Source organism: Physella acuta, unplaced genomic scaffold, assembly GCF_028476545.2.
Source record: "Physella acuta isolate Inbredline_101_S28 unplaced genomic scaffold, ASM2847654v3 ptg001395l, whole genome shotgun sequence".
NCBI classification, from domain to species: domain Eukaryota; kingdom Metazoa; phylum Mollusca; class Gastropoda; family Physidae; genus Physella; species Physella acuta.
In genome coordinates, this window is record NW_026732910.1 from 94,589 (window position 1) to 111,392 (window position 16,804).

General features: G+C 36.8%; 1 protein-coding gene across 1 annotated transcript in view; it reads left to right on the plus strand.

Moving 5' to 3' along the window:
- Positions 1-16,804, plus strand: part of LOC131927389 (uncharacterized) — a gene marked incomplete at its 3' end in the record, with an annotated part of 54,161 nt that overhangs the window by 16,908 nt on the left and 20,449 nt on the right. Inside the window, exon 2 of the mRNA XM_059283095.1 lies at positions 2,136-2,264. Within this exon, the coding sequence (XP_059139078.1) occupies positions 2,136-2,264 (129 nt within the window). The remainder of the gene's footprint in view (positions 1-2,135; positions 2,265-16,804) is intronic.

Consider the following 16,804-nt stretch of genomic DNA (forward strand, 5'->3'; position numbering starts at 1 on the left):
TATATATATATATATATATATATATATATATATATATATATATATATATATATATATATATATCTGATACCGTCCCCTACTCCTTAGGTACCCATAACTTGGTATAGTTCCTTTCTCACAAACACTACTCCTTATATTGCACGTCTCCGTATTAAAACTTTCTTTCTCCTTGACACGCACCTCCCCTCTCCCTCCCCCCCCCCCACCTCTCCTTACTCCCTTCTCCCTGCTCAACTTGGCCTCTCTGAAAGATTTGATTAACGTTTGTTGGATTCCAGCAGGTATCGAATTTAGAATAAATTATAGAATCCCCGGATTAATGGCATGGGATCAATAAACATTACATAAAGCAAGGGGGAGAAAGCCTTGATTGATGCGATTTTCAGATTCGAATAGCGGCGTAATCGATACTAATTAAAACAGATAATCTGAGTCATAAGCTTGAGAAATGAAAACATGTCAAGCCTATTGTGGGGCGGTGACCCGGGGGTGTGGGGCGGTCACCCTGGGATCGGTGGGGGGGGGGGGTCCGGGGATAAATATTGTTCGGTGTGGAGGGATTCTACATTTAGATGGATAATTCATTCAGGTGCGTCTTCTAGATCGGGAAATTTAATTTACGAGGAGGTTGGGGTATGTTGAGCGAGCTAGCTATGGAAGTAGGGGGTGTAGGGGAGGGGTTGAATATTAATTGAGATAATTAATTAATCAGGGGAGCTCTTGTGATACAATGTAAAATATTACTTCCCCGTGTTGTGTGTGATTAAATGCGCAGATTTTTGTTGTTACATTAAATAAATGTTTTTTATCTATTCAGAAAGAAACCGTCTCTAGGTTTTTAAATTGATTAAAGAATGTGGCATATAAATGTAAGTCAGATGACAATTTTTGGGGTTGTTGTAGTGGTCATTAATTCAATGTGTGGAGTGGAGTTCTTAAGAATGGTTATACAACGTTATACGCGGAAATACAACAATCATAAGTTCGTGTTTTGTTAAACGATCAGTGGCTCTCAATCTTTTTGGAGGTACCGAACCCCACCAGTTTCATATCCCCATTCACCGAACCCCACCAGTTTCATATGCCCATTCACCGAACCCTCCCTAATAGTTATATCTTCCGCTTTGACAAAAAATCCGATTCTGAATGTTTTGAGTCGTTTGACATCCGCCGAACCCCTTGAGACTGACTCACCGAACCCCCGGGGTTCGATCGAACCCAGGTTTAAAGAACCACTACCTTGGTTGTTTCTCTCACAAATTGAATTGAAAGCTAGTAGAGGTGAACGTCTAGTTGGGTGGTGTTTGTGTTGTTTTACATCTATTCCAGATTTTTTTTCATTAGGTTAATTAGAAGTCGATTCACATGGAAGTGTTTGATGGATCAGTGCCGATTTGTATGAAACATTTTAAGGCATGTTCCCGTGTTGATATCGGGTTTGTAATATACAATATATGCACACGCACACACACATATAAATATATATATATATATAATATATATATATATATATATATATATATATATATATATATATATATATATATATATATATTTATATATATGTATATATAATACACGTGTCCTACTTCTATAGACGTATATAAGTAGGATACATATACAGTACCCATGTTAATTGCTATACGTATTTCTAATTTATACATTTTGAAGAAAAAATGCATTGTAGTAAGTCATTCTACTACCTGTTTGTTGTCTACCATGTACTAACCATGTTGCCTTGTTTATTCCATAGATAACTATAGATTTGTTCACTCCTTAGGTTGCAATAAAAACTTTGCTAATTATAGATTTGTTCACTCCTTAGGTTGCAATAAAAATATGCCAACTTTGCTAATTATAGATTTGTTCACTCCTTAGGTTGCAATAAAAACATGCCAACTTTGCTAATTATAGATTTGCTCACCCCTTAGGTTGCAATAAAAACGTTGCTAATTATAGATTTGTTCACTCCTTAGGTTGCAATAAAAACATGCCAACTTTGCTAATTATAGATTTGTTCACTCCTTAGGTTGCAATAAAAACATGTCAACTTTGCTAACTATAGATTTGTTCACTCCTTAGGTTGCAATAAAAACATGCCAACTTTGCTAACTATAGATTTGCTCACTCCTCAGGTTGCAATAAAAATAATCGACACCCGCAAGTTGAAGGAAGAGTATCAGAAAAACAATTTGCAGAGGGAGTCTCGGATACTGGGTCAGTTACGTCACCCAAACATCGTCAGGCTATATGAAACACTTAAGGTCAGTTGTTGTTGTTTTCTTTCAGTTAAAGCCACTTGTTTTTGGGATTTTAAACTTATAATAAGAGATATAGTGCCTATATGCTGGTCAGTTAAAGTTGTTTTGGGTTTTTCTTAACTAGTACCAAGAGATCTACAAGTCAGTTAAAGTCAGCTGTTTTTAGGGTTTTTAAACTTATAACAAGAGATATACAGGTCAGTTAAAATCAGTTATTTGGGGGTTTTTTAAAGTTATAACAAGAGATATACAGGTCAGTTAAAATCGGTTTTTGGGGTTTTTTTAAAAGTTATAACAAGAGATATACAGGTCAGTTAAAATCAGTTACTTTAGGGTTTTTAAAAACTTATAACAAGAGATATGCAGGGGGTTGAATATGTGTGTGGGGGGGGGGCTGTTATTTATTAACCTATTATTTAAATAATCCATCTTGTGGACATTTCTGAAAACACTATTTTTAAAAATGTCTCTCTAAGCAAACAGTTTATCTTCGATATGCTCGTGTTGTACGGCATATCCCTGGTTATGTATGCTAAAAGTTGATCTCGCATATGTCCGTTTTGTACGGCAGATCTCTGGTTATGTATGCTAACAGTTTATCTCTCATATGCTCGTTTTGTACGGCAGATCTCTGGTTATGTATGCTAACAGTTGATCTCTCATATGCTCGTTTTGTACGGCAGATCTCTGGTTATGTATGCTAACAGTTTATCTCGGATATGTCCGTTTTCTATGGCATATACCTGGTTCTGTATGCTAAAAGTTTACCCCTATTGAGTTCGTTGTGTAAACTAATTCCTGGAAAAGTCTTAAAAGTTTACCCCTATTGAGTTCGTTGTGTAAACTAATTCCTGGAAAAGTCTTAAAAGTTTACCCCTATTGAGTTCGTTGTGTAAACTAATTCCTGGAAAAGTCTTAAAAGTTTACCCCTATTGAGTTCGTTGTGGAAAAGTCTAATCGTCAATTACCCTTTGAGTCACGTCTGCTGGTATTTAATTGATTAGCCCCACGACTGAAGTCTGCCTAGTGGCCTTTTGTTGTTGGTGTTTCAGTTGGTTGTGTTGATGGTGCTGCTGTCGTCTGTAAAATTGGTGTAACCTTTGGGGAACTCTTCCTATGTTTCCTAATTTTTCCTATAATAATGATGCTTCCTTTATTGTGATACTTTATGTGGTGTGTTGTTAGTGGTATTGTAATCTCAGGTCAGATGTTAGGGCAGAGGCGTAGCGATGGGGGGCAGGGGGGGTACATATGTCCCCGGGCGCCGACCTTAGGGGTCGCCAAAATGGGTTGTAATAACAAATCAAAATGTCATTTTAGCTGTATTTTTGCATTAAAAATAGTTTGAGGGGGGTGCAAATCGAAAGTTTGAGGGGGGGGGTTGCAAATTGAAAATTTGCTCCCGAGGGGGGCACCAAATTGAAAGTTTGTCCCCGGGCGCCGGGAAGGGTCGCTACGCCTCTGTGTTAGGGTTAGGGATATGGTAGGACATTGTTTGTGGTGTGGGTTAGGGATAGGGTTAGGGATATGGGGGGACTTGATTATAGTGTGGGTTAGGGATAGGGTTAGGGATATGGGGGGACTTGATTATAGTGTGGGTTAGGGGATAAGGTTAGCGTTGACATTAGTAGAATCATATCTGTGTTTAGTTATATACAGCTTATCTAACAACCGTTATATACAACATATACACATAATGGCATTATACCCCCACGTACACATAATGGCATTATACCCCCATACACACACATAATGGCATATACCCTTTATACACACACATAATGGCATTATACCCCCACAGACACATATATCGGCATTATGTACCCTCCACACTCACATATTGTTAAAATACATACACTTTCGACCTTATATAATTTCTTCTCCTGCTATTAATTTTTGAATGATCAATCCCCAAAATAAAACGTCGTTCTTAATAATATTTATATCGGAGAAATCAAACAAGAAAGACAAAATCTATGGATGAACTCGACGGCTGTCTCCAGATTTGCAGGCTCCCCATACAATTTTTGTGTGGGATGTATAGGGGCCAGAGTCTAGACCGTGTTTGATCGTACACGCTTTACAGACGGGAAGACGATTTTTTTAACACGGCATTGGCAGGAGTGATACACATGAACATACACATCGAGAGATAAAGCAAAAATCAAAAACGGATATACACTTTTTTTTTAATTTTAGTTAGACTACAATGGTCGATGGAGCCAACTATTTCAAACATTATCTATTTCCCGTTCTTGCAAATGAAGTAGCTTGCACTATTTTTGTTTCCCTAACGTAAGTTAGATACCCATCAGAGATGGTTGGACTCAAGGACGTTCTACGGGCACAGGTCCGAACCGTGATCCGAATTCGAGACCTTCGGGATGGCAGCCAAATGCTCTACAAATCGACCACGCCGTCCTTTATATTACACATATAACAAAAAAAAATTATGAATATAATTTTTTAAAATGTAACATGCCCCGACAAAAATTATGGATCTATAGAGCCAACTGTATTAAACATACACCTAAAAAATTATGGATATACATAGCCAACTGTATTAAACATACACCAACAAAATTATGGATATATAGAGCCAACAGTATTAAACATGCCCCGACAAAAATTATGGATATATAGAGCCAACTGTATTAAACATACATAAAAAAATTATGGATATATAGAGCCAACAGTATTAAACATACACCGAAAAAAAAATGGATCTTTAGAGCCAACTGTATTAAACATACATCACAAAATTATGAATATATATATAGCCAACAGTTTTAAACACACCGGCAAAAATTATGGATATATATATATATATAGCCAACTGTATTAAACATACACCGACAAAATTATGGATATATATATAGCCAACTGTATTAAACATACACCGATGAAAATTATTGATACAGACGACGGAAAAAATTGGACACAGGCAGCAAAAAAGTAAACATCGTTAACACAAAAAAAAATGAAAAATTTGCAGATTAAAAACTTTTCCAGAGGAAAAAAATATTTTTAAAGACACCCAACTCAGTTGCACTGGAATTTTTCTTGAGAAAAACGTGCCTCACATGAAATGATTAATTTCATTTGCTCTCGTCCAAGGATTTGGCGACTAGATCGTGCGGGTATTTTTTATCTTGGCGATATTCAACTTGTTTTTGCTTGAATTTTAACCCTGCCCGTTGGCTTGTATTAAGCTCAGTCGTATGACTCAAACTTGAGCTAAATTTGTTGCACTCGAAATGTGACACAATTTTAGCTCAATAGTTGTAGCTTGTTAGCTCAATACTTGAGCTCTATTTTTTAAACATAAACATTTAGCTCAACCTGATCTCAACTGTTTCATTCAACTATTTTGTTTTAATGTTTAGCTCAAATTTAAGCCGCTCTTTATCTCAAATTTTTCTCCTGGGGTCTCTTGAAATTTTCGTGGGGGTGCCGGCGCCAGCTTAATTTAGAGCCCTTGGCAAAACTTATTAAAACGCCCACTTTCAGACAAATTAATTACTAAAACATATGTATAAGAAACAATTAATTAAAAGTGACATATTAATTTATTATCAATTGCATACACGTTATAAGTAGACATCAAAATTAATTTTTAATTGCCACCTTCATCACAGAAGTTTGTACTAATTCCTTCAATTCCAGTTTGCAAGCGTAATCACATTCTATTAAAATTGTCCACGAGTCTACTTTGTACTTTACGACATAGCCCCCCACCCCCACCCCCCATCCCCCACCCTACCGCCTTAGAAAATTTCAAGTGCTCCCCCCCCCCCTCCCTCCCGGGATAAAAAAAAAGAAAAAACACCACAGTTCCTGTAGTGTTGGGCTCTCTGCAGACCTCACAAGCTTGATTTTTTTTAGTTATAATTGTAAAATGTCTATATTGTATGACTATGTAACGATTTTTTTTCGCTTAAGAAAAATAAAATATTATACATGTTATAGATTCCAGCCTACAATTGTTATATATGAATCCTTTAGGAGAGGGTGAAAAATATGAAAAAGACAATTCATTAGATTATTAATTTGCGACTAAGATGATTTATAATCATTTGTTACACTCACACTGTATGTCTACTAACATTAAGTATTGCAATCTACAACGGCTATTGATGTATTTGTTTTTTTTAACTGGATAATGTTTAAAAAAACATACCAAACTTTTTTGTTTGGAACTTCTGCTCTATATAATTTTAACCAAAAGCAAATAATAACTTAAAGTTGTATTTATATGTAAGAGGTCAACCTGAGGTGCGAGAATTTGAACGAATGTAAAGTTAAGCAACGAATTATCTCCCATTTGAAAACCCAAATACCAAAATTTAATTCAAGGGAAATAACTTTTATAAAAACAGCTAAATTAACCAAGTGTAACTAAGACATGCTCGAAAAAAAACAATAAAACAATCTCAATTTCATTACTTAATAATTATAACAAATGTTTTATATTTGCTATGTAACTGTGTAAAAAGAATATATTTTACTTATTAACTACTTAACTGTTGGTTTTGTTTGAAAGTCTAAATACGGTAGTTTTATTATAACATACTTCTGGTAAGTTTCGATAACATTGATTTAAATTTCGACACCTTCTAAACCTAAATTTAAAATTTTGGATCCCCTAAATAAGGGGCCGCCTATATAAACAATTAAACACGAGTAACTGGCAACACACTACTACCTACAGGAGTCGGCAACCTGCGTCTCGCGAGCCTATTGATAACCAAAATTGCACGTGTTTCGGAACGCCCCGTCGTGCGCTGCAGCGATCATTAAATCAGCATTAACACTAGATAACCGTTTGAAATGTTCGAAATTTAAATATAAGCCTGATTTTAGAGTGGAGTGCTAAATTGATAGTTCGCCCTGGGCGCCGAAATAGATCGTTACTCCTTTGTTTATAACCCTGTCTATAGTTTATAAAAGATAATGAAAGTTATTAATTATTAGGTACTTTTGTATAATAGCGATTAGACCTTTTTGCCCACCCCCCCCCTAGGGATGGCGCCCTATGCGACCGCCTAGTTCGCCTTATAGGTAGCCCCGGCCATGGTGGGGAGTGGAGGGGGGCCGACTAAAATTTTCGGAGGGGGGTGGGTGGTGCGGACATTGTTTAAAAGCATATTATATTTTCTATATAAATTCCATTTCATTCGGGGGGGTGGGGGGGTAGACTTTCTTCGGGGGGGGGGGGGGGGGTGGAAGAGATGCGTGGGAGAAATTCTGATAAGAAATAAGTAGCTTTAAATTACCTTTTCGGAACTCAATCAAAGAATGTAATTGTTTAAAAATTATCTAAGCCAATCTTCCATAAAAATGTTCTTCACCAATAATCTATAACATTTATTTATTAAAAGATTCTATAACAATGACATATAAAAATCATATACGACAAGCATGAGTAAAATTATCTATGACAATTATCTGTAATCGAAAACAAAAAGGAAAATATTTATGTGGAAAATTATTTCAACAATTTCAACCCATCTAAACATCAACTAATACAATGCTGAGACGAATAAATAAAACCATCTTTAACAATCTTTTAAAATTATTTTTTTATAAACCTCATCTATGATAACAATCTCTGTCAACGATCTAAAAAAACAATTTATTTGGAGTTTTAGTTTCGGCTAGGTTCTAACAACCTGAATCAGACTGAGTCATTCAGACCCACGGGACTGTTTGTATGGTTGTATGATTGTGTGATTGTATGAAGCGTACAGCTACATGAAACAATTCAATTGGTAAGCCAGTCAGACAGTGTCACCCACAAAATCGATTTCATCACTTTGTTCTACTTTCTTTGCTCGTCCGGCACAAAGATGAAAAATAATTAATAATTAACTGCGACTCATTTTGTCAATTTATAATAAACGAGCCGACCCGTGGCGTATCATACGCCCCTATTTAGTTGTTTTATTTTCTACTTTTCATTAATTCATAATTTGTGAATTCGACAGTACCAATGCTGCCACTGAAAATATTTGCTTTAAAACACTACCCCCCCCCCCCCCTTTCCCCCAACCCCTACCCTATACCCCCCCCTCCCCGTGAAAGCAGCCTCCTCTGAGTTACCTCCTCTAAGTTTAAAATCGTTTCAAACTAAATTATCTGCCCCTAATAGCCGTCACTAAACCCAGCTCCACGAATGTAAACATTTAGAGTGAACCACAGCTCACCAGACCATGTAGGGGTGGGCTGGTAGTGATAGAGAGGAAGAGAGGAAGAGAGGGGACTGCAAGGCGCACTTGCAGCTTGTTTTCTAACATCTCCCAGAAGAGAATTATATATATAGATAGAATGATCACTTAGCCATTACGCACATACACACACATATGTATATATATATATATATATATATATATATATATATATATATATATATATATATATATATATATATATATATATATATATATATATATATATATATATATATATATGTGTGTGTGTGTGTATATATATATATATGTATATATATATATATATATATATATATATATATATATATATATATATATATATATATATATATATATATGTATATATATATATGTATTTATATTTATATATATATATATGTATATATATATATATATATATATATATATATATATATGTATATATATATATATATATATATATATATATATATATATATATATATATATATATATATATATATATATATATATATATGGGTGGCTTGGTGTGTGTAAGTATACCTATTTTAATAAACTACTTATGACCCTGACACAAGTACAAACCTGCTTCGTCATAACACACGACTATTACTGCGCCTTAACAAAGTTAAAAATTCCTGTCGTGTTCTCCGTTTTATTTTTGTATCATTTTGTTCGATTCTGTTTTCCTAAAGAATTTCCTCTCTTCACCCTCCCTAGCTGTGTAACCAGCTATAAAAACACCGAATGAAACAAAAACGAAACAATCCTTAGTCAAATAACACTAATGAGGCATCGCATGGTTATTTTAGACAACTCAATTCTCGCGTTTGGAGTTAATAAGGGAAAATTGAGGTTTTTATTTGTTTAGCATTAATGATTGGCACGTTTTCTTTTTTATATTTTAAAATATTATTTTAGAAAAAGACAAACATTTTATAAAGTTTTGAAGCTTTTCTTCTTCAGAAAAACTGTTTTAAAAAATATTGACTTTGGTATTAGGCTTTCTTGTTATGATGGAGAAACCGCTGTGAGTTAGTTTAAACACGTTATATTTTTTTAACAGGGCGATAGGCAGTTTATCACCTGATTGGTAATCAGTTGTTAATTTTTAAAAATCTAACAAAATAAAATTTTACCGCTTTTATATATGAAAAAAAGTTTTTTTCTGAAATATATTCGTGATTCTTGCGAAATAATAAAGTCTAATTATGAATAATGTGAGTTACATGTTTTTTTAATTTATATTAGTAGACTATGAACTAATTATGTTAGAAATATTGACAGTTAAATATAAGACAAATTCTTTTGGTGAATTAAAAAAACAGATTGTGTATTGTAGGAATTTTGGCGGTGATTAAAAATAGTTTGTTCGTAAGTGTTGGAATTCCGTTATTGTTTAAAAAGAAGGTGTTCAGTATACGAACTCGATATCTGTGGATGTAATCGTACTTTTAGACCCGGCATAATTCTAGAACCAATGACGCAACTCAAATCTTTGAATGTCCCGGCATAATTCTAGACACCAATGACGCAATTGGTTTCTGAATGTCCCGGCATAATTCTAGACACCAATGACGCAACTCTAGTTTCTGAATGTCCAGGCATAATTCTAAACACCAATGACGCAACTGGTTTCTGAATGTCCCGGCATAATTCTAGACACCTATGGCGCAACTGGTTTCTGAATGTCCCGGCATAATTCTAGACACCAATGACGCAACTGGTTTCTGAATGTCCCGGCATAATTCTAGACACCAATGACGCAACTCTGGTCTCTGAATGTCCCGGCATAATTCTAGACACCAATGACGCAACTGGATTCTGAATGTCCCGGCATAATTCTAGACACCAATGACGCAACTCTGCTCTCTGAATGTCCCGGCATAATTCTAGACACCAATGGCGCAACTCATGTTTCTAAATGTGCAGGCATAATTCTAGACACTAATGACGCAACTGCTTTCTGAATGTCCCGGCATGATTCTAGACACCAATGGCGCAACTCATGTTTCTAAATGTGCCGGCATAATTCTAGACACCAATGACGCAACTGGATTCTGAATGTCCCGGCATAAAATTCTAGACACCAATGACGCAACTCTGGTCTCTGAATGTCCCGGCATAATTCTAGACACCAATGGCGCAACTCATGTTTCTAAATGTGCAGGCATAATTCTAGACACTAATGACGCAACTGCTTTCTGAATGTCCCGGCATGATTCTAGACACCAATGACGCAACTGGTTTCTGAATATCATGGTATAATTCTAGACATCAATGGCGCAACTCTGGTTTCTGAATGTCTTAGCATAATTATAGACTCCAATGACGCAACTGCTTTCTGAATGTCCCGGCATAATTCTAAACACCAATGGCGCAACTCTGGTTTCTGTATGTCCCGGCATAATTCTAAACACCAATGGCGCAACTAGTTTCTGAATGACCCGGCATAATTCTAAACACCAATGGCGCAACTCCGGCAATTTTTTCTCGATGACGAAATGCCCCAACATGGCGAAACTCTAGCCTTCATCTAACAACAGCTACAGTTGTCTGACGAATCGTCTGCTACTGCCGGCTTAACCGTCACAGCAAGTGTCAGCTCACCCGGAAAAACTGCCGGCCGGCCGGTTATTTACGGCTGTTCTAGTCGCTCCTAGGGGGAGAGGGGGTTTACAGACGGCGAAAATATTCGAGGGGGTGGGGGGGGGGGGAAAGGCAGGGCATGAGCAGATCGATAACATGGCTAATATCGAACTCTGTCGCAGACAGGTCGGTCGAAACAGAAAAATGGTCAAGACATTTAGTTCGGTCAAGACAGGCGGGCAAGACAGCTAGACAAGACGGTCAAGACATTTAGGTTGGTCAAGACAGGCGGGCAAGACAGCTAGACAAGACGGTCAAGACATTTAGGTTGGTCAAGACAGGCGGGCAAGACAGCTAGACAAGACGGTCAAGACATTTAGGTTGGTCAAGACAGGCGGGCAAGACAGCTAGACAAGACGGTCAAGACATTTAGGTTGGTCAAGACAGGCGGGCAAGACAGCTAGACAAGACGGTCAAGACATTTAGGTTGGTCAAGACAGGCGGGCAAGACAGCTAGACAAGACGGTCAAGACATTTAGGTTGGTCAAGACAGGCGGGCAAGACAGCTAGACAAGACGGTCAAGACATTTAGGTTGGTAAAGACAGGCTGCTAAGACAGCTAGACAAGAAGGTCAAGACATTTAGGTTGGTCAAGACAGGCGGGCAAGACAGCTAGACAAGACGGCATAGAAGCTAAAAGAAGACAGTCAAGACAGTTGGACGGCCAAGACAGAAAAGACGACATAGAAGCTAAAAGAAGCCGGTCTAGACAGTTGGACGGCCAAGACACTTAGAAAAGACGGCATAGAAGCTAAAAGAAGACGGTCAGGACAGTTGGACGGCCAAGACAGTTGGACGGCCAAGACACATTGTGAGGTGACGCTGCTGTTTTAGACAAAGCTGTTTCAGACGAGGCCGTGTTTGTTAGATAATGCTGTCCTCTGTGTCAGATAACTGCTGTATGCTGTCTCCCCCACAAGGGACGTTCCACTAACCACACAGACTCTGACAATGACGAAACGGACAGGGAGAAGTTAACTCGGCAGTAATACAAGTCCGTGCAAATAGAAACCACTTTCCGTGTACACGGGAAGTCACTGGCCCTAGAGTTGTCGTTCCTTCGCCTTTTCTTTTCATAATAAGTCACAGTTTATATTAGTCAAATTACGGGAATGGGAGTTTCACGAAAAATGGAGTATGAATATAGTTCTAAATACAGATTTTTTTTTTAGAAATGTTCTATTTGCTCTGGTAAAAAAAAATTACTATCGTACCGAATGTAATAACTGGATTCGTGTCATTCTCTTCGATCCGAAATAGTCCTTGTCAAACGGAGTTAGCGGACCTGGCGTTAAAATAATAGAAGATTAGTGAGTCGAGAAATACGAGGCGAAGGGAATTGCAATAGCACTGGCTTTATGGCTGTTTAGCTTCATTCTGGCTGCCAGAACACTGGCTTTATGGCTGTTTAGCTTCATTCTGGCTGCCAGAACACTGGCTTTATGGCTGTTTAGCTTCATTCTGGCTGCCAGAATACTGGCTTTAACCTTGTAAAGATATGGGTTTTAAGGTCAAATGCGAGTTTTTGTTTCGTTCTTGTAGAATTGTACGACGCGCGTTAATTGTTGAGTACAGTACTCACTCTAAACAGTAAAAACTTATGTACAACATGTAGGCCTATGTGTGTTGTGTTGTGGATGACTCCAAGCTTATGTGCTACATGCATATTGTGTGCGCGGTGCTGTGGAAGGCTTACACAAGGTTTTCTCTGATTTATAAAAATTAAATCTACAAGTTTTCGCGATTGCGCAAAAACGCAACTTACAGAGAACCTTAATGAGCAATAAAAGGATGTACATATATACATGTATGTCAATGTATCTTATATGTTTTATATTGTATAATTATTATCGTATTTTGTATCAAACATATTATCACTATCAGGTTTATAATCTAATATTGTATCATGATAATCGTCTCTACAATCAACCACATTATCATTCTTATCATGCACGTGAGCGGCCCACCAATAAACAAATATTGATCTGGTCTCCGCCTTTGAAGCTACGCCTTCGTCCACAGGACACCGGATACCAAACGAAAATATTTTTGTTCATAACAGAATATTGCCGTCCTCCGTTGTCGTGTCGTCGGTTTATTGGTAAGGCAATCTCGTCCGTACGGTCTACATTTATCTCATTAAACACCTGGTGTGATCGTCTCTAGCCTGCATCTTTTACGTACACATACATCTGTTGCAATCGTCTATAGCGTACAGCGTTTACGTACACAAACATATATGGTAATATTCTCTAGACTACATTTTTACGTACAAAAACATCTGTTGCAATCTTCTATAGCGTACACAAACATTTGTTGCAATGTTATATAGCGTACAGCGTTTACATAGACAAAAACGTGTTGCAATCTTCTATCGCGTAAAGCTTTTTGCAAACATATGTTGCAACGTTCTCTAGCATACATCTTTTACGTACACAAAAACACCTTTAAATCTTCTCTGGTGTAGGCCTACATCTTTACGAACACAAAAACATGTTTCAATATGCTGTAGCGTACACCTTTATTTCACGAAAACACGTTTAAAATGTCCCTAAATATCCACACACCAACTTGTTCACATGTTTTAAAGGTATCTACTAAGTTTGCTGAGAGAGAACCAATCATGTTGGAAGACAAAAGTGGTGTTTTTCGTTTTTCGATGTGGGTTTTTTTTTTTATTCTCAGTAGCGTTGCACTTTTTTACAACTATAAAAACTAATGCATTAAAAAGTTAGCAATTCATTATTTTTAAACTTTATGTAATAAAGTTTTCAAATGCAGACAACTTGATTTTTGTCATTTCATGGAAGCATTTCTGGTAACTTTTGATCACTAGACTGTAGCCTTGGTATTAGTTGATCATATCACCGTTTAAATACGTTGATTGTCTGTTTGGTCAATAAAAGTATTATTCTTATGTTATTTCGTTAACGGTAAAAAAAAATTTAATTCGTGGCTTTTGAAAAAGTTAGCTTAAACCTCTTAGCACTTTGCACTGTTTTCGTTTTTATTTCCATAACTATAACACAAATCGAATCTAAACTTATGTCGCTAGTAAAGCTCGTAGCCATTAAAACGTGTTCGGTTTACTAGTTCATTAGCTTGATTAGTTAGGCCATTAATGAGCCCCTGTAGTGAAGCTAATCCTTTCTTTTAATAAAACAAGAAAAAAAAATCATCTCAAGAATTATTTTTTGCGCGCAAATTTTTTTTATTGACGCCGGAAGTGTTTGTTGATTTTTTTCGGTTGCCCGTGACAACGAATTATGTCCACGCCGTTGTTTTTTCCGAGACTGGTTTCTCGACTGATTAGCCTCGGCTTTTTAAATTGGATCTCCGCCTAAAGGATGACACGCCCCCCAAATCCCCCCCCACCCCACCACTCTTTAATACACTATCATTTTGTTTTGTTTTTTAGTTGTTTTTTTCAGGGTATTTCTAAGCGTGTTGGATTAATAAATACAACAAACTTGTATTTTGTTTTGTATAGTTGTACATGTACACAGTGGCGTCACTTGGTCGAGTGACACCCATTGTGGATTCACGGGGTGTCGACCCCCCCCCCTACTCACAACGACTACATATAATTTGTACTCAGACTATAAACAGTTTGTTGTTACTTCCAGTATCGATGCGTCACCCTTGCCTTGTGATGTATACAGCTTTGATAAATGATTGAATTTATTAGGAAAAAAAAGCAAACTTTTTCTTTAAATTTAGGAATTATTTTTTTTAATGTCACCCTTTTGGATAGTGTCCGTCATTGCGGTACGCTACCCCGCCGCCTTGTGACGCTACTGCATCCGCCGCCATTCTCCCTATAGAGGGCAGTCTCCTGTTCTTATCCATTCTCTAAGTTCCCAAAGTAATCCATTCTAAAATATACCAGTACTGTTCTTAACTCTAATATCCACAGCAAACGGTATCCATTCAAACCTATGTTATCAATATATTACCGTATCAACTCTATCGATTTAACAATAAACGATGTGGATTAAAATCAAACTAAAAATGTATTTATGTGAATTGCGGTTCATAATTATATTATGTTATATTGTCAGCGCTTATTTTACATTATATTACGAATAAATTACGATTTAATAACGGTAGGAATTGTCATTGATAACGCTATTACTTTTTGTTAATGCGCACTTTTATAAATATTTGTATTATTTTATATTACACTAAAAGTGCAAGTTAATGAAATCGAATATGTGCTTATGATATAGGCCTATTACAATACAAGACCTCTTTTGTAGTTAATAGTAATAGATATGTATAACAGTTGCATTACAATCTAACACCATGTTTTTCACATTTATTACAATTAGGTTATCTATTTTCTATAAATTATCACAATTCACATACCCTACAATAGTTTAAAAAAAAAGGTGCGCCCCCTTTCATCTAGTGGTGGGGGAATGACTATATCTGACCTTTATTTTTTAATATCTATCGCTCCGTGCACGAATGCTTAGAAGTACAGCTACTGCTTTTATAGTTAAGTGAAAGGAGTAAGAGGGTGTGTTGTTGGGAGCATGGGGGGGAGGGGGCGAGCAAGTCATCTCATATGCCTGATTACCATACCAGAGTTTTTTGTCTGCATCGTCCCGTTATTGCGCGTACGGAAATTTCAGATTAAGCTGCGGATAAATGTTCTCGTATTTCCGTTCCGTATTAACGCCGGCAATAATAGTCGCCGACTGGACAACTGCAACTTTAGGACTAGGGCGATTCCTTGCCGATTCCTTGAAAGTTGTGTTTTAGGTCAACAATACCGTCGGCCGGGAAGGTTTTTTTTTGTGTGTGTTTATTGCCTGTTGCCATGGTGACGCTAGAATGGGGATATGAAGCTGGTAATAGAATACGTCTAATCGACGAAGAGTTTTAATTAACCCCGGTCTGGTTATGGTATTTATACAAGGAATGACGTCATTTCAACACTGAAATTTAAAAAAAAAAACAATTAAAACTTAAAATAGACGGAGATTATTTATTTAACTTGACAATGTTTTCAAAATATGTCAGTTTGGGATAAAAACCAAGTATAAATGGTATTACTTCGTTGAAAAAAAAAATGTGCGAATGAAGACATTAATACAATAGTTGGTGGATGTTTCCTCATACCAAATTCATCTTGTTTTGACATATCTGGATTTTCAGGTTTGTCAGTTCAAGAATTGATTGTATTCATGTGACAGACACACGGATGTTGTTAAATAACATTAGATCAATTCCGTTAGAAGATACCATGCAGAAAATTGTTCCTTTACCTTGGTGCCATGTCTGTCAATAGATTTGAGTTTACGGATTGTGATTCAACAGTTAGGACAAGAGCTAAGTAAACGGGAAGTATCCTTTAACTACGAGGAATAGTATTTGGATGGGAAACAATGAAGTACAAAAGTGTGTCCGTTCGTTTGATTGTTTGTCTGTCTGTCGTTGGTTGTGTGTCTTATAGGCCAAATGTTTATTTTATTAATGCTTCGAGCAGTGGCGTAACAAGGTCGCGTGTCACCCGGTGCGGTCCGCACCCCCCCCCCCCCCGCCCACCCCCTTGCTATAACTCTGACTTCAAGCACTGAACATTATCCAGACATGAAGTGTTTTTAGTATAGATATGAAACAGCAGACAGACAAACAGACAGACAAGCAGACAGACAAGCAGACAGACATAAGGAGACA